The sequence below is a fragment of the Pteropus vampyrus genome, unplaced genomic scaffold (genome assembly GCF_000151845.1).
Source record: "Pteropus vampyrus isolate Shadow unplaced genomic scaffold, Pvam_2.0 Scaffold105, whole genome shotgun sequence".
Lineage (NCBI taxonomy): Eukaryota > Metazoa > Chordata > Mammalia > Chiroptera > Pteropodidae > Pteropus > Pteropus vampyrus.
In genome coordinates, this window is record NW_011888886.1 from 1990654 (window position 1) to 2008852 (window position 18199).

Consider the following 18199-nt stretch of genomic DNA (forward strand, 5'->3'; position numbering starts at 1 on the left):
GAGCCCCTCTCCCCCGCCTCCGCGTCCTCGCAGGGCGACCCCCTCACGGGCGCGCCCCTCACTGCCCTCCTAGTGGCCCGGGTGCGCGGAAGGAGATTCGGGCCTCTGGCTCCGAGGGCTGCGGCGCCCGGTGCCCCGCGCCCGGTGCCCCGCGCCCGGGGCGCTCTCGGTGGCTTTTGCTCAGTGGAGTCCATGGAGCTCTTTGGGACGCGCCGCGCGGCTGGAAAGGTAGAGGTCTCCAGGTGATCTCTTGTCGCTCAACCGTGTCATTGGGCCGGCCTGCTAGAACTTCCGAAGGGGGAGATTCAGGGAAGAGTTGACGTGCTCCGGTGTCCCGGCATTTTCTTTTCCCTGGCTGGCCGTGTGAGAAAGTTGCTGTCGGAATTATTGTGCCGCTTGCATCATTGATGGCAATTACAGATTACTGTACCTCAGAATACTCAGAAAGTACCAAGGGTCTGAAACTTTGAAATCAGGTGCTGTACTAATACGCCTTTCGGAATTTGTGATTAAAGAAATATTTTGACAAATGTAACGTGGTAATGTAAGACGTTCGCAGGGGACATTGGATGAAGAGTATTTCTGTATTTTTTTTTTTGCAATTTTTCTGTACATACAAAATTGTTCCAAAATAAATTTGTTTGAAAGTAAGTCACACCAAACCGATTAGTATGTCTCAGATCAGTATACCTAGCGCGGAGAGGTCCCCCTCCCAGTTTTATAATTATTTGCTAATGATCATTTTAAGTGTGCTCTTTTTCTGGATGAGAAGGTTAGATATGTATAGAATATCTTAAATAGATTAATCTTTCGTTGTAGAATATGCAGTTAAATTGTCTCTTGAAAAATATAGTATTTCGGAAGTCTGCGAGATCATTGATGAAGGGTTTAAGATTCCCCCCAAGGCAGTGACGCCCTTTCGGGACTAGCAATAGCCTGTCATATAAGGAAACAGACTAAGAAAGGCAGCTGGTTTCATGTTTATTTCTCTCCTATAGTTTAGATAAGGCAGACTTCCAAAGCTAAATTTTGGCCTTAGGCACACTTTGGAAATGTGACACACACCTTCAGGGTGATCACAAACAAAACCATTTGCAAAAAATATTGAATTTATTTTTTGTTGCTTCTACAAATTTGGGATAAGCGTGGGAGAAGAAGGGAAGCTGAAAAACTAGCATTATGGGAATTGAATGAGCCAAGTGCTGTCATAATCTTTTGGAAGTAGCTATTACACTATTAATAATAGCTTAGCAGTACACCAGTAAATCACCCCCCAGGTACTACTGGTTCAGTAGCTGTTATACTCTGCTCCTGATGGCATAGGAAATGCCTCTTTGTATATTTGGGTTTTTTTTTAATTTGTATAAACAGCCTTCATTTTTAAACAGACGATCTGCTTTGAACAACCCATTGTGTTTGTTTTATGTTAAAATAGTACACCACCTTAAGACTTCTTTTTCTACCAGATATAAGCTATGATTATGCCTAGATAGGGTAAAAACACTGGCTTTGAAATAAGACTTAATTTTGACAAGATAAATTAAGTTGTCGGATTCCCCCCACACACCCCCTTTTCCAAAGATGTTCTCCTTTTTCTAAATCTGTTTTTAAAGGGCCTGGGTGCCTGCCAAATCCTAACCTTTGTTGATTGCTTGAAAAGATAATCAGTCTTTCTACATTCACTTTTAGAGTAGGTAGGTCACCTTTAGGCCATTTACATATTTCATTTGTGTGTTGCAATGAGAACCGATCCTTAAATTTGCTTGTTAGAAGAGCGATAATTCAGAGTAGTTCTGAACATTTAAATTTTTTTTCCTTAAAAAAAAACCTGCTTCATTTTGCTGGAGGTGGTGTTCCATTTTTTTCTCTTTATTGACTTATTAAATAGTACCAACTGAATGGTTGTTGAGACTGTTTACATATTAAGTTTTTGGGATCAGTAATGTTTGCTTTAATCTTTTAAATTAAGTCTTCTGTAAGAGTTTTACTAAGAGCTACGTTGATTTTTCTGGATTTTTCCTACCAAACTGCAGTGTTAAAATGAAATAGTTCTTGTCTAGTTTTGAAAACTGGTGAAGATTTTTTAAAAGATTCCACATATTTTCTTTAAAATCTGTTTGTTCAGTGGCTTCATTTAATTGTAGATTCTTAAGTGTTTATCTCTAAGATAAACAGTTAACTCCCATGCCAGAAAATTATGCCTCCTTATTGATTTACAGTCCCCTTTGGCCACATTCCATGCTCAATCTGCTGGTAATCAGTAGAATATTCTAACTTTCTCATATACCCCGGAGGATTAAATGAGGTATCCCTTTTTCATTCCGCCCCTTCCTCCTCTCCCCCTCGTTCGTGGGCAGGGAAGTTTTTAAGGCATGGTATCAGCAGAAGAAAGAGGGAAATAACATGTAGCAGCATGATAATTGAACCATATATACTCTTCTTTAAGAGGGTACAGTCCTCATTGCATATGTCTGAAAAGAATAAGCGTTCTGTTTTACATTACTTTGTCCTTATATTCGTTTATGTGCAGTGTTTGAATAGCCTGCATTTTCTTGGAGCGTTTTGTTTTTTTCCTGCCAAATAGTATATCCTGGGTTCCCTGTGTCAGTTAACTGCAAGTTTCCCTATGTTTAAATGCCTTTTATCTTACTGGTGACCCATTGGCCTGCATTTAAGTAAGTTGTCTTCTGGTCTTGTCTTAATTTACTTTACTAGGGTCATTGATGAGACAATGGACTGCTTTATTGGAACATCAATTAATTGGTTGTTTGGTCCTTTGAAAATGAGCTTATGATGCCTCGCAGTAGAAAAGTATGATAAATATTTTTTTAATTTCTCTGAAGCAAACGGCCAGTGTTGGTTCTTCAGAATGAAGCACTTTATCCACAGCGGCGCTCCTACACTAGTGAGGATGAAGCCTGGAAATCCTTCCTGGAAAACCCTCTCACTGCAGCAACCAAGGCGATGATGAGCATCAATGGAGATGAAGACAGTGCAGCTGCGCTGGGCTTGCTCTACGACTATTACAAGGTAGGCTCGCCTGCTCTTTAAAAACCCTTAACAACAGCCCACGATGCACTTGATTCAACGGCATATAAAACAGTAATTTGCTGGTAGAATGTAATACAAGTTGCTTCTTTAGTGACTATAAATAGTTTAATGAGTACTTTGAATTACTATGGTTCAAAGCTGAAAGTCTGCGATCACAGAATCAAAGAGTTGTTTTTAAATTGTGTGAAGTAGCCAGCTGTTCTGGCTCTGTCTGAAAAGTAAAGCTACCATAAAAGAAGATGGAAGATGTGTCTTATTGAGATTGAACATTTCTCAAAGGTAGTTCTTAGTGCCATCAGAGTGGGCACTGGTTCATTCCTGTGTAGGAATGAACACAGAGTGATTTCCTTTTCCCCAGATGATATTACAGAGCCTTTGATTTGAGTTGGTTGTAAGATTCGTGAAAAAACAAACTATTTTCTGGTCTTGGACTTCCTAGTTCTAAGATCGGGATACATTTTGTTGCCCGCCTCTGGAGATTTGGATGAGTCTTAAATATAGTCTCTCCTCTGCCTGGGGTTTTGCACGGCGTTCATAGCTGGACATGACACCACCGATCTGTGTCATTGTCATTGCCCTAATAACACTAACTTCCACTTACTGATTACCTGTACTACGCTAGCTATGTTCACAATGCGTACGTTACTTCTGATGCTTCCAGAATCCCTGCAGAATACGTGGTGTTATCCCTAGTTAGCAGATGAGAACAATCAGGTTCTCAGGTCTCACAACTACTACATGTTGCAGCCAGGATTTCAGGCCTGGTCTGGTTTGTGCCAGGCATTCTCTTCAGTGTGCCATGCTGTCCCCTGTGGGATGTGCTTTGCCTGCTGGATTCACTATGGCGATTCTCCTTTCTGACCAATAGCAGATATGTGAGGATGGCTACACGTTACAGTTTATTTTTCCCATCTTTTGTTTTGAAAACTTTCAAGCTGATAGAAAACTTAAAATAACAGGATAATTAACTCCGAAATACTTACACCTAGATTGACCAGTTGCCTGCCTTTTGTTATATTCTGGCACTGTGTTCTTTCTTGAATATAAGGAATGCAGAGGGGAAAAAGCAAAGAAGATAGTTTGATTATCAAAATTAGGGTGGGACATAAACAAAAGATTTTAATTTTTTTCTGGTCTGAGGTCATGTGGCCAGCTTACTGCATTTGAGAGACCGAGGTAAGTATTTTTTTGACTATGAATGGAATCTTGTATAGTAACTAATGATGCTAGAAAAACCCTTGCCCGGGAAGTGTAGCCACGAAGGATTCCTTTGAAGTAGAACTTATTATATATCTGTTCTTTATGGCATGTCTTATTGACTCAATCAGTATAAAAACCATGAGTTTCTAAGTACTAATGATGAAGTTTGAAGTTATATATTTTTAACTGAAACTTTTGAGAATGCGAGGAAACCAACAAGTTTAGTACCAGAAAGACTGATGTGATAACACTGATTGCAGTGATTGTGTGTGTATATTTTAAATAAAGGATCCTAAAGGTATTTTATATCTTAGGAGAAGATAAATCCTCATGTCTGTCCATTAAGGGTGACAATATTACTAGTGTTCTATGTCATGTTTCTTCGGATAGGTATAGGGTTATTTATTTATTTTTCATGAACTGACTTATTTGTTTCAGTTTTTTTGGCTATAACCATCAGTCATTTTTACATAATAATTTTGATAAAGGTTTAAAAGCACATTGTTACTAAATGAAACGATTTATTTTGTCTTTAAGGGTAAAACAAGTTGTAAGAATAGAATCGCTACATTCACATTGAAAACCAGTTTCAAACTTCTTAGCAGTTTTGCTGGGACCATGTCTCAGTTGGATTGATGTCTGCAGTGCACCAAGGAGCGTTTGCCTGCTTTCACCTTCTGTACAAAGAAGAGCAGAATCAAAAAAGGAATAGAACAAACTGAGTTTGATTTATCCTTTGAATAATTGACAATATGAATCCCAGAGTATCTAAAGAAATTTATCATTTGAAAGCAGCATTTGGATCTTGGGAGTACACTGTTACGTGGCTGATCCTTTTGATTTTGCATTTATTTGCTCTGAAAGGAAGGGTAGCAAAGAAGAACAGTGAGAAAGTTGAAAGAGCCCGGTTGCATTTTCAGTAGCTTCTTCTCTATGACCTTACATAGGTAAATGGGTAAAACCAGGCCACAGGTATTTCTTTTAAGAGATAAAACCCAAACTCAATGATAGTAAGACTATGATGCCCTAAGTTTATTTGGCCACTAATTAACAGTGGTTTTTATATATCGACCTGATGACCAGATCGAAGCTCTTGGGGGCAGACACTGTCTTATTCATCGTGTTTCCCCAGCATTAAGTAGACATATGAATAACTGAACTTACCGAAAAATAAAAGGCTGTCATGTGTGTTACCATCTAAGGTTCCAAGAGAGAGAAGATCATCAACAGCAAAGGCAGATGTTGAGCACCCAGAGGCAGATCACAGCAAAAGGTAATGTCTAACATAGAGCATAAACTAGTACCCTTGACAAATACCAGATTTCTGTGAAAATAAGATGAGAGTTTATTTAAGTGAACAAACACTAGTGAAAGTGATAGTTAAGTTGGACTCTTAACTGTCTACATTCACATTTCATTACTGATTTGCCTCTTACTAATCATGATTCTATTACTCTAAGAAGTTACCAGTTTCTTTAGACATAGTTGCCTTTTCTAGAGAACAAAGCATTAACTTTCTCTTCCAAAGAGATGTTTTTAGTAATAACATAAGTATTTGCTGATTTGTCTTTGATGCTCTCTTAAGAAGGATGTGGCTATGGTGGAGGTCCATTTAAAAAAGTTAAGTACCAGTGATCTTGACAAACCGCCTAAGCAAGATTTAATGAAATACATTCAACTGTAGTCCAATCTCCTATTGAAGTTAATTTTAAAATATTTTAGGTTAAAACTTTGAGAAAATTAAATCAAGGCTTTATGGCCATGAAACAAGTAAATATACCTTTTAAATTGCCCTGGGTTCTATTACCATAAAGGAGTAAAACATTTTTAAAGAAAGAAGAATCACTCAGAATCCCACTGTCCTGAGGAGGTATTTATCTATCTGTGGTTGTAGTTACAGTCGTGGGTAGGATGCAGTAGTAAGGCTTCTTCTGCTTTGTATGTTTGATAAATATTTTCCATGTTGCTGTTTTAATCTTCATAATTACCCTTTGGTGAAGGGCTTATGACTTTTGTTTTCTGCTTTTTATTATGAGCATTTTCAAACATAACAAAAGTAGAGAAATAGTATAAACACACATGTATCATTACCAGCCTCTTCAGTTACCAACATAATTCCTCCTGTTTAATATACTCTTTCTTCTCTTTTTAAATTAATTAATTTTTAAATTTATTTTTGCCAAGTATTTTAAAGCAAAACCTAGCTATCCTTAACATTAAGGCTGTTTAATTTTTTACTGCTATAAAGCCTTAGTGAACAACTTTCTAGATAGCTTTTTCTTTTTTCCCTCAAGATAAATTCCTGGGCGTGAGTATATAGTTCAAGGTTTGAATATTTTATTGATCTTGAAATGTACAAAATTGCCAAATTGCTTTTTTTCTTAAAGGTATCAGCCTATATGATTTGAGAGGCCCTGAAAATTCATTGATTTTACCCTGGACTAGAAATCATCTTATATTACCCAGGATATCTATTTAACCAAAAGTAATTTTACGCAAATATATCTACTGGTACAATGTAATCATAGGTTTTCTTTTGATGAAAGAGAAAGCCAAATTAGCAAGCGTAAGTACCAGGAGAAGTGGCGACCAGTAATAATAGCTCATACTTCTTGAACTCTCTGTGCCCAGCCTTGTTACACACATTTCAGTGTATCATCTCGTTTTATCCTCCCTCGTCACGACCTCATGACACCATTTTATAGATGAGCATGTAGTTACTATGAGATGAAGTAGGTTGCTCGAGGTCACATAGAATCTGAGCTGAGGCCTTCTGACATTAGAGTCTGTGTGTGACCCACCGTCCGCGACTGCTCCTGCCAATCATGTTTGTAGCTTCAAGGTTCTAATGAAATATAATGTTATTATGATTATGGGAAATAAAGTGTAATAGAGGAGAGCTCTGAGTTCTCAATATTCAAATGAAATTTTACTACTTTTGGATTTTACTTGACCTATAACTATGAAGTCTTTTTTTCTTTCTCTAGTATTGGGTTGTTGTGCCTTTTTCTATTTATTTGGTTTCTACCAAGTGTATTATTATTATTGCATAGGACCCAACAGCCTGATGCCATTAGGAAAATAAAAATTGTCAAAAAACTGTATCAGCATCGAGTTTAAAAACATAGTTTGTTTGTTTGTTTTTCCTTAAAGAAACAGCATACCAAATGTGACTGAGCAGTCCCTCATTTCTGCTGGAGAAAACAGAGTGCAAGTTCTGAAAAATGTGCCATTTAACATTGTCCTTCCTCATGGCAACCAACTGGGCATTGATAAGAGAGGCCATCTAACAGTTCCTGATACAACAGTCACTGTCTCCATAGCAACGATGCCTACCCACTCCATCAAGACAGAAACCCAGCCCCACGGCTTTGCTTCAGGAATCCCCCCAGCAGTGTATCATCCTGAGCCCACTGAGCGGGTGGTGGTTTTCGACCGGAACCTTAATACTGACCAGTTCAGCTCTGGTGCTCAACCCCCAAATGCTCAAAGGCGAACTCCAGACTCTACCTTCTCAGAGACCTTCAAGGAAGGCGTTCAGGAGGTACAGGAAACAAAAGCATCTTCCTGAGATGGCTGTGTGTTTGTATAAGTATCGGGTTCCACCTCTTCCTTGTTATGTAAGCCTGAAACTCAGCCTAAAATGAATGGATTAGGGACAAAAGTGTTTTTTTAAAGAGAAAAGCCCCGTGGGTATAATTTGTAAACTAAACCTATAAACCCAGAAATTATTATCAAGAGCACATGGCTAATCTTACCAGCAGCTGAGTTAACAATTATGATTTCAGCTAAGTGATTTGCTGGATAAGGAGAAAGAGAATCATATACATAATTTTCCATCGACAACAGATATATCCATATAGTCCATTTTCAACTGTTGCCCTAGAACAACAAGCTCCCTGCAACTGGTCTTAATCTAAAACGATTTGTCATGTGTTTGCTTGGTGTTTCTTGGTTGGTAGCATTGTCAGGGAGGCAGATGGATCTTAATGCCAAATGCACAGTGTGACGTTTACAAATGAACTGCAGATACTTCTGAGGGTTTTGTGGTGATGAACACCTTACTCAGGTAAAAATGAGGAACTGAAGATGTTTGAAACTATTTAATGGTGGGGGTGGGGGTAGGGATAGGGGACCATCTCTCTCCTTAAAAAGGTAGGAGTAGAGTAGTAACCTCATTTGAGAGAGCGCACCATGTGCAAACTTGATACCGTATCTTAACTTCGTACAATGATAGCGAGGGCTGCTAAAAGTTTTGAGATTTTGGTTGCAGATTCTAGAATTTGAACGGAATTGGGATGTGTGGAAAAGGGGAGAGGGACGAGCGCTCTGTGGGAGTACCTACCTAGATTGTTTGAATTTAATTGAGCGACATATGAAATGGATATTTTTAATTTTTTAATTTTCTAAGTTTTCACAGAGTTAAAATTTTTATTTTCAAATAAACGTTGAAAGAGTAGTGGGTTGCTGTAAGCCACGTGCGCTGTGCTGTACCAGACTTGGTCTTTAGTAAGCCTGATAACCAGTTAAATAGTTGTGGCTCATTGCGTTGATATTTCAGGTTTTCTTCCCCTCGGAGCTCAGTCTGCGGATGCCTGGCATGAATTCAGAGGACTATGTTTTTGACAGTGTTTCTGGGTAATGGTTGTCTTTTAATTTGATTTTTAACTTTCAGCTTTTATGACATTTCTTTTTGTTAATTTGATACTGAAAAATCAGAGGTGGCTTTAGCGGGCTTTCACTTGTATCTTACTACAGTTACTGTGGTAAGAAAATCTTTCTTTGCTAGAGGACATTTGCTTCAGTGCATTGTTTTGAATTCTGAGCTGTGTTTCATGTTTCCTTAATTCTTGGTGTTGGTGCTTCTTCTTTCCTTTAGTTTCTTTATGCCATGGTAGTAGAATGGAATCTTAAGAGATGAGGGGATTAAATCGATCTCGGAGGTCTCTTCTGTTTCCAAAAGTGTATAATTCTGTGAGAATTTAGGAATAACATCAGATAGATAAAGGCTTTTTTTTTTTTTTAATTAGCCTCACTAATGATAAAATAAATGAAGTCAACTTTTTTCTGACCTGATAACCACTTTCTTTAAACTTCACAAAATGATATCTCATACTTACTGGGAATATGAATATTCTCCAAGTTAATTATGAGCATCTATAAGCACCTTCAGATTTGTTGGCATCTAGAGATTTCATTTTATAATTTTGTCTTATGCATTTTTTATGTGTATGTATTTTGAAATTTAAAAAAAAATTTATTTAAAAGTCCAGGATTTTATGGGAATCAAGACTTCCCTTAAAGACCTGCCTCAAGTTGCAGGAGTCAAGAACCGAAATGCCTTTAGGATCTAGGACAGGGGTCGGCGAATTTTTTCCATAAAGGATCAGATAGTAAATACTGTAGGCTTCGTGGGCCATGTAGCCTCTGTTGCAACTACCCAGCTCTGCTGCCTTAGTACAAAAACAGTCGTAGATAATGTGTAAACAAAGGGCGTGGCTGTATTTCAATACATTTTAAAATTTTATTTACAAAAAGAGGTGTAATTTGCCAACCCCTCACCTAGACAGGTTATCAAGCAACTTCAGGGGGATATACAATCGTACTGTAGGGTAATAGGAAATGTAGAGAATTTAAATTTAAATGTAGAAGACATTTAAATTACAGGCAAAAACAACATAAAAGTACTGTGCTGACCAAATCAAATTTGATCAGAGGACTGCCAGCCACCTGTTTACAACCTTTGCTGGGTAAATAGCAGATTGGCACCATGTCTTAAGAGATTTCCTTCCAAAGTCCTTTTCACTTATTAGCATCTTTAATATTTTTAGCCTCCAAACTCTTGATGGTTAACAGTACTTCATGAAATTTCTAGTAGGCATTTTGTAGTCCATCTGAGAAATTTGAGAATTTCTGTGTTGCTTAGGATTATATTTATCTTGGAAAAAGTAGCAAATGCTATTTATAATATGACATGGTCAGTTGGTTGTTTCCTGGTAGTCTGCTATTTGCATATATCCACGCTGAAGCATTTCAAGATTGAGCTAAAGCATATAGGGAGCTTCCCAGAGAATGGATTAGAGATCTGTGACTCTTTGTCCTTCAGGAACAACTTTGAATATACCCTAGAAGCCTCAAAATCGCTCCGACAGAAGCCGGGAGATAGCACTATGACATACCTGAACAAAGGCCAGTTCTATCCTGTCACCTTAAAGGACGTGAGCAGCAATGAGGGAATCCACCACCCCATCAGCAAAGTGCGAGTAAGTTCTGCTTTTAGTTCTGTTCTCTAGAAGAGCTGTCAGAGCTTAATATTTCCAGGTCTGAAGCAGATCTAAATGAAGGTCTAAAATTGCAGTTTCAAGCCAGTTTAACTGTAAAATCTGAAACCGAGTACATTTCCAAAAGATACTCACCCTTTAGTGTCTTTATGTTGTAATGCACATTCTCTTTCGTAGAGTGTGATCATGGTGGTTTTTGCTGAAGACAAAAGCAGAGAAGATCAGTTAAGGCATTGGAAGTACTGGCACTCCCGGCAGCACACAGCTAAACAAAGATGCATTGACATAGGTAAGTAGCTCCAGAGTCTGCTTTTATTCCCAGAGGCGCAAGCATCCAGTTTTCTAAATCCAATTATTTTTGGCAGTGATCAGCTTCCTGCCGAAAGCATTTGAGTTTTTATGCCAGCTACTGATCCATTCCAGACACTGTCCTTGGCCTCCTGGAATCAGTGCTCTTAACATTACTTCCTTCATAAGGACATGTGCCCCATGCAGCGGCCTTCCATGTGACACTGGGGCCATAAGCTATATATAGCCACCTCACATAAGAATGTCCTGCTTTTTGGTCTGCAAATTTTTTGAAGGGTAATGTCTTTTTAAGAGATTATTTGAAGATGATAGTAAGGTGGAGGGAAAAAAACCAATCAGCAAGTAAAAAAATACTGCTGATGTGCGGTTAGCTAGCAGTCGTGCCTAGTTACGTACTGAGTTGCATTGCTAAGCTCCTCTCCCTGTAAATAGACCCAGAGATTCATCACGTGGGGTATAGCAGCAGACCTGTGCAAGTCCGTAGCTTTATGAAAACTACTCTTGCTGTATATGCAATTTTCATATAAAACTGTTGTATCATAAGATGGCTCTTAATCTTAGTGTTACTTCTTTTCAAAAGAATTAAAAGAACTGAATTCTAATTCTGGTTTTCTGGGCTGGTTTTGTGACCGTGAGACAATTATTTAAACTTGTTAGTCCTAAATATCCTAATTTTGATAGAATGAGATAAAATTATATCTAAGCCTGCCTCTAGTACAAAAGTTATTTTTCTTCAGTTTTTGAAGTTTTCTCAACCCAATAGAGTGTTAATTTAAGTCATCCCGAGGTGATTACATAAAAAACCGAATCTTGCTGTGGACTGCTGTAATTGCATGTCGGAACGAGAAATCACAAATTTCTTTTTCTTTTCATCACTCATATAGCTGACTATAAAGAAAGCTTCAATACCATCAGTAACATTGAGGAGATTGCTTATAATGCCATTTCTTTCACTTGGGACATTAATGATGAAGCAAAGGTAGGTACAGAAATCCAGGGATCCTAAACTTCTGGCTGTTTGAGGATGGTGGGAGGAGCTTAATGATTTGACAACTGGTAATTTTTACAGTTCTGCATGTTTTCTTTGCTAAGAAACAGAGAGAATAAGTTCTGCTAAGAAATAGGTTATTTCCATAAATCGTGAAGTGGATGAAAATGGGATGGAACTTTGGGAGAAGAAATGGCTGTTATCTCATCAGCCCTGAGCCACCTCCTCATTCGTGTGAGCCAGCCGAATGTTTTAGAGATCTTCCTCCTTTTTCATTATTTCACTTTTCTGAAAGTACAGCTTATTCCCAGATGTTATAAAACTCTCTCTCTCCCCTTTCCTATCCATCCTCCAAAAAAGTCCATTTTTGTCAGCACACTTCAGCACATCGGAGTGGGGGCATGGCGGCCTTGGCGGGGGCCTGCCACACTCACTGCTCCGCCTGGAGTCAGACTCTCATTCACTGTGCTTTATTTCCTCGTTCGCAAAGTGCGGTTAATACCCGTCTCTTCCTCCTCCAGGCATGTTGTAAGGATTATTGGAACAATGTCTGTGAAACTTGGAGTTTCCTTAGAGAGGCCCTTAAGTACGAGTCATCGTTCACAATAGTCTGTCTCCTATCGCCTTTTTAAAGACAGCTCCTTTAAGATGATTCCTCTCTCTCAGGCTTTACAAGCGGAGCGTCACCTCCAATTCAGATGGTCATTTGGATCATTGGAATTTTTAGTACCTTTTAGGAAAAACAGCAATATTCTTTGTTCATTTCTGCCTTTCTCACGGCATTCTTCTCTTTTAGTAGAATTCCTCTCTTCACTAATTTCTTAGAGTTTTGGTATTTATTTCTTTTCATTAGTTTAAAAATTGGGAGCTCATGAAACACAATAGAAACATATGTTATTTTCCAGACAGTTGTTCAAATAAGGCTGATCTTTAGGATTTGGTATACTATTAGGAATATGTTTCTGTATCAGGGACCAGGCACAAAGTTACATCACCTCTTTTTCTTTTTTTAAATTTTATTTATTTATTTATTTATTTATTTATTTATTTATTTGTTCATTCAACAAGGATTTTAGCAATTATGGAATAAGATACTCTTAGATGCTAAAATATTGCAGAATATCATTTTTCACTGTCTAGGATTGCTTTTAAAAAATACGATCGTATTCTTGAGACCCGTGTTAAGTTTTATTACAGTTGCCTTCCTTTTTTATTCTGGGCCTCTACCGTCCACGGCAAACGTGTGTCTAAGACTGCAGGACTTCGTAACTGGGGTCCACCAGTCTGTGAGGAAGGTAAAAAGTTTTTTCATTGCGTTAAGGTTTTCCTGCCGACCACCCCAGTCCTGTACAAATGGCCTCGGGCTGCTTAGTCCAGAGTTTGGTACTTGATTAAACAGTTAATTCACCACAGAGGAGCTACTAGGAGGAAAAGTAAATTTTTCATTTTATATAATCGTTACAGTTATTTTGAACTTAAATATTATAATAGGACTCAGTGTGCTGTCTCCTAAGAGCCTTTTAAGAAGAGTTGGCCCCGTGCCCTACAGGTACTTCTGTTCTTAAAGCAAACTAGAGAAATAAATACTTCCTATTAGCCATTAGAGACTAATTGAGAAATTGTGGAGGAGGTGAGAATGTGAAAGGCCTGAGTTCACTTTTCTGACTTACTTGTGACCTTGGGTTAGTCTCTTGGTTCACTAGCTCAATTTTCTCCCCATTATCCCCCTAGGAAAATAAAATGGCTATGGTGCCAACTCTCTTCTTTGTTGGAGTGTCGTCAGGATTAATAAACTCTTGTCAGAGTGCGTGGAGATCTTGGCAGAGAGGCCCTGCATATGGGCAGGGTGCTTTGTTTGTTCGATGTGTCACTCTTTTGGGTGGGAGTAAAGAAAGCCAAGACGATGGGCAGGGATAATGGCTGGTTTCATTCTGAAGGCCTTCAGCATATTTGTTTTGAAGAGAAATATTGTTGGAGGCGTGCCTTAAGTAGTCTTAATAACATCACTAATTGCTGTAGGTAAATTGAGTTTCATTTCCCCTTCCAGACCTCAGCACTGATTTTTAAGCCTTTACCTGCTACTGGAAGGGGCTTGTGCCATTTCTTACTGAGGATGCGACCTCGCTACCTTTGGAAGCTAATATCAGGCATCAGCTTCTAGTGGTGTTGGAACTAAGAATCTGGATTTTTTGCTTTCCGTGGCCAAGCTGATGTTTTCTGTTTTTACACTTAAAGTAATTGGTGCCTTAGGGCAGCTAGAGTGAACACATGTACATGCTAAATCTTGTATAGGTTTTCTTTTTTCTTTGTTACTTCTTTTTCTGAAAGTATCCACTTTTTTGTTCTAATTTGGGCTACATTTGCTGATTACTAATTCTACTTCGTTCTCCCCCAGAAACATAAGGGTTTATTGGAGATATGTGGCATTCCTTCCTCCCCCTCACACACTTTTTTTTTTTTTTAAAAATATCTAACATATGCTTTGGCCATACCAGGATGAGTAAAACCAGAATTCTGGCCCACTGTTGACATCTGAATCTTCCCTGTAGCTTTTGCTCACTTCAGAGGTGACTATATTTTGAGGACATACCAGATCGAATCTTGAGTACTTTGGCTTAGATTCTAGTTTGAGGAAAACACTGTCAAAGCTGGATTCATCTTATACTGTCCCTGTATGCACTCCGTTCATCAGCATAATTATACAGCTACTATCACCATAGAAACTTGGAGAAGTTATGGAACTAGTAAAAAGTCATTAGTTTGAAAGTGGTGGCGGCGAAGGAAGTTTCTTTGAAAAGCAGAAATATTTTAGAAACAGCCCCCCAGGCAGCACTCATCTTCCCACTGCGTAGACCTATCTCATTCATTTTTCTGTGCTCCACACAAAATTAGGTTTGTTTGGGTAGTCAGACATCTTTTAAAGAGTCAGAAATCTCTGGACAAGTTAAAGTTCATCAGATACTCACATTTCATTGCGAAGTAACTTAATCAGATTCCTCCTCTCCTGATGTACAGCTGAGATCAGCTGCTTGAGGTAATTTTGGCAGGAAGAAAAAGCAGTTACCTTTGAAACATTAAAAGATGGTGCTCTGGCAAGGTGCTGAAGTTTAGACTTTGTAAGCTAGGAGGGCACTAGTCACTTTGGGGAGAGAAGACTAGGAAATGAGGGAGCGCATAAAGGAAGGAGGGAGGACTATGTAAAGATTTTATCCAGAGCCAGCTGTGCATTTCTCCCCTGCTGCAGGAAATCATAATTTTGTCCAACAAAGATTTGAGTGCTACATCCAAGACATTGTGCCAGACTCGGGCTAAAACACTAGTATTCACTAGTTAATACTGGTAAACACTAGTTCAGGTACGTTGTGGGTTAAACAGGGTTTTGTGGGCTAGCCTGAGATCCTGCACATAATAACATCATGACCTTTGGAGACACAATTTATAAATTGTGATCATCTGTTCTGAGCAGTTCAGTAGTTCCAAAACCAAGGGACTAATTCTGGATATGCCGCACATCTTGGCCTGGGGTTTAATTTCTTGCTTGGATTGTAAATCTAAGCGTTTACAGCAGCATCGAGATTTGATTAATGACATGAAGTAAGAGCCTCTCAAAGCCTGAAGAGCTAAAATAAATAAAGGAAAAGGCAGTTACTGAGAGAATTCACTTCTCCAAATGGCTGTTTTATGCTAGGCACTGGTAAGGAGCCTGTGTTCACACTTAGTAAGGCAGTGCTACCTGTTCAGTACCTCAGCACTTGGTCCTCCAGATGCGAATGTGTTTGCTGCTTGGTCATCAAAATGAGGTCACCTGAGGAGGCAAGAATCTAGACCTTGAAATGGACAGAGAGTGTGCTTGATGGGAGAATATTAGAAAGTGTAAGAATTCTTAACAATAGCATTGCGGATTCACGAGTATAAATTCCTGTGGCAGAAGAGCAGTTTTGCTACCAGAAAATAATTTATCTTGATTGTTACTTGAGTGATGTTTAACTACACAGGAGTGGAAATTATCAACCAAAAAACAGCTGAGTGGAATCAAGTGAAATTGGGCAACCAGCTCTGAGGAAGCCTGGGGTAACACTAATAGGAAGGGATATCTGTTGATGGGACAGTAGCATGTTTGTTTATAGTTACCTAGACAGTGTGGCAAATAGGAAAACAGCTGCAGTTTAAGGCAAAGTTCAAGATTTCTGTGATCCTCTGTAGCTGTGATCTCCATGAGTATTAAGTGTATCTTTTAAAGATGTAATGAACCCCAGAAGTACAAAATATCTCACGTTTTTCACAGTAGTGACTTCAAAATCCTTATACTAGAACGTATATTGTTGTGGTATGGCTGTCAGTCACACGTTTCTTTTTTTAAACATTAACAAGAACTTACTGGTAATCAGATCTGCACCAAGCTCCTGCTGGAGTGAGCACTGTCAGAGAAGTTAGGCGTGGAGTCTGATTTTGTTTTATTGTATTGCGCACTCGTGGCTTAAAACAACCTGCAGATTCGGGCGTTTCTCCGGTGGTAGTATTCTGGAACCTGGCTGATTTTTATGTCTTCACCAGCCCTTCAGGCGGAGCCGTTCCATTTCAGTTTGTGTCCGAGTGCTTGCAGACAGATGCAGCTGCATCTTTTTCTTGGTAGCATGATCTTCTCTTTGGGGTGACAGAGTCCATTTCAGCACACTTTTTGTCTCTTCGTGGTTCAGTTCCCTTAGTTTTTCAGCCTTCAGTGTGGTGCCTTGGTCTGTGGAGAAGGGAACAGCGCATTCAGGACAAAATCAGAACGTCGCATTCCCCAGAGGAAAAACCCTGCCAGTGAGAGCACTTTGGCTTCTACTTTTAATTCTAGCAGCCCCAAGAAGCAACTCCAAGGCATCCTGAAGGGTCGCCCTTCTGAGCCAAATGTTTTATGTGTCCTGCAGAGGCTCACGTTAACAAAAAAGAGGATCGAAATAGAATGCGAGCCCAACTAGAGTGCCAGGCTTTAGCACGGGGGGTCGTGTCTGCTTGGAGCATTGCTGTCTTTCCCTGTTGTCCCCGCGTCTCAGCAAAAACGCATGGAGTTCCTGGTGAAGGACTTGAGGCTTGCAGAGTTCATTCTGTCAGAGGGGTGTGACCGTTCTGGTAACTTGACCTTCAGACTTTCTGTGTGTGCTTGTGGGATGCAGGTTTAGGAGTTTAATAACAGTTTGTTGTTTTGTCTAAGCATAATGTTTGGAATTCATTGTGAGAGTAATTTTTAATTTGTTTGGACTGAGCATATCGCTTGCATTTATAAGGATTCCATTCTAGTGAAGCATCAGTCCAGTGCTCCATTAAAATAAGGTGTTGCCATGTTTGGTTGCATCAAGCAAGGACAGGTTTGGTTTGTTTCACAACTTGAAATTCCCAGTGTGATGAGGGAGGAGCAAGAGAAGTGAGTCAGTATCTTACTTACGATTGCGATTGAATGTAGGCAGGAGCTTTGAAACAAAAGTGTGTCCTCCCTGGCCTAAAGAGAAGAAGAAAGCAGGCAGCATCGTTGCTGTTAAAACCAAGGCTAAGAGACTTTTCAAGTCTAGGCACATGTGAGGCTAACTCAACTGAACTGAATTATCTATGATGCATCCTTAGACCCCCTCGAGAAACTTCAGGTAGCTGTGGAGGCTTCCGAAATGACATCCATCCCACTGCTGGAGTTTCCTTTTATGCATTTTGAAAATACATATTTATCAAAATGAAAAACAAAAATTTGGGGTGCCAGAAAGATAGTCACATTCCTTTATAGAAATGTATTTGATCAGTATTGGAAATGGCGAGACATTTTTTGATTGGAAATTTGTAGAGAATGCCTTTAATTAGCTGATATGGAATAAATTCTTGGCAATCGGAAGGTTTGCTTTGAAAAAACTGTTTCGGGTCTGATTACGAGGAAGATTTCTCCTTGAAACGTCTTTCATTTTTTTTTTTTTTTAAAGTGAGGTTTATTGAACTTTAACTTGAAAGCATATCACAAAGCATACTCCAGTGTCTAAGCCAGAGGTTCCGTCTGGCGTAAAATAAAATGCACTGGATCCTGGGGAAACTTAGAATCGCAGGTAACAATAGCGTGCATTTACCATAGCACACGCCTTGGGGTCAGGGCCAAGTGCGTGATGTTTTTGATTGGACAGGGAGACACTTGGCAGCTGAAGAAAGCCTTGGTTTGGTAGTGAAGCCTGCATCTTGTGAAACAGGTTTGAAGCACCATGTCTATTTAGCCACGATTTGTGCTGTCACTTGAATTCATTTTTCATTCTTTTTTTTTGAGGGGTCAGATTTTTTACCCTTCCTCCACCCTGCCACCGTCAAGAAACAATAAGCTCCTCTATAGAACTTGGTTATTTTGACAGCTCGTCAC

The 18199-nt window shown here is 39.2% G+C and overlaps 1 protein-coding gene across 2 annotated transcripts in view; it reads left to right on the plus strand.

Annotated features, from left to right (window-relative positions):
* Positions 1 to 259: 259 nt before the first annotated feature.
* GRHL1 (grainyhead like transcription factor 1) overlaps positions 260 to 18199 on the plus strand; it is a 44159-nt gene continuing 26219 nt past the window's right edge. The window contains exons 1-8 of one of the 2 annotated variants that reach the window (XM_011365119.2): positions 260 to 476; positions 2844 to 3030; positions 5454 to 5524; positions 7405 to 7795; positions 8813 to 8889; positions 10358 to 10514; positions 10710 to 10821; positions 11726 to 11820. In XM_011365119.2, coding sequence (XP_011363421.1) covers positions 2965 to 3030; positions 5454 to 5524; positions 7405 to 7795; positions 8813 to 8889; positions 10358 to 10514; positions 10710 to 10821; positions 11726 to 11820 — 969 coding nt within the window. In that variant the 5' untranslated portion in view covers positions 260 to 476; positions 2844 to 2964. The remainder of the gene's footprint in view (positions 477 to 2843; positions 3031 to 5453; positions 5525 to 7404; positions 7796 to 8812; positions 8890 to 10357; positions 10515 to 10709; positions 10822 to 11725; positions 11821 to 18199) is intronic. The other variant, XM_011365118.2, reaches the window with a different exon arrangement.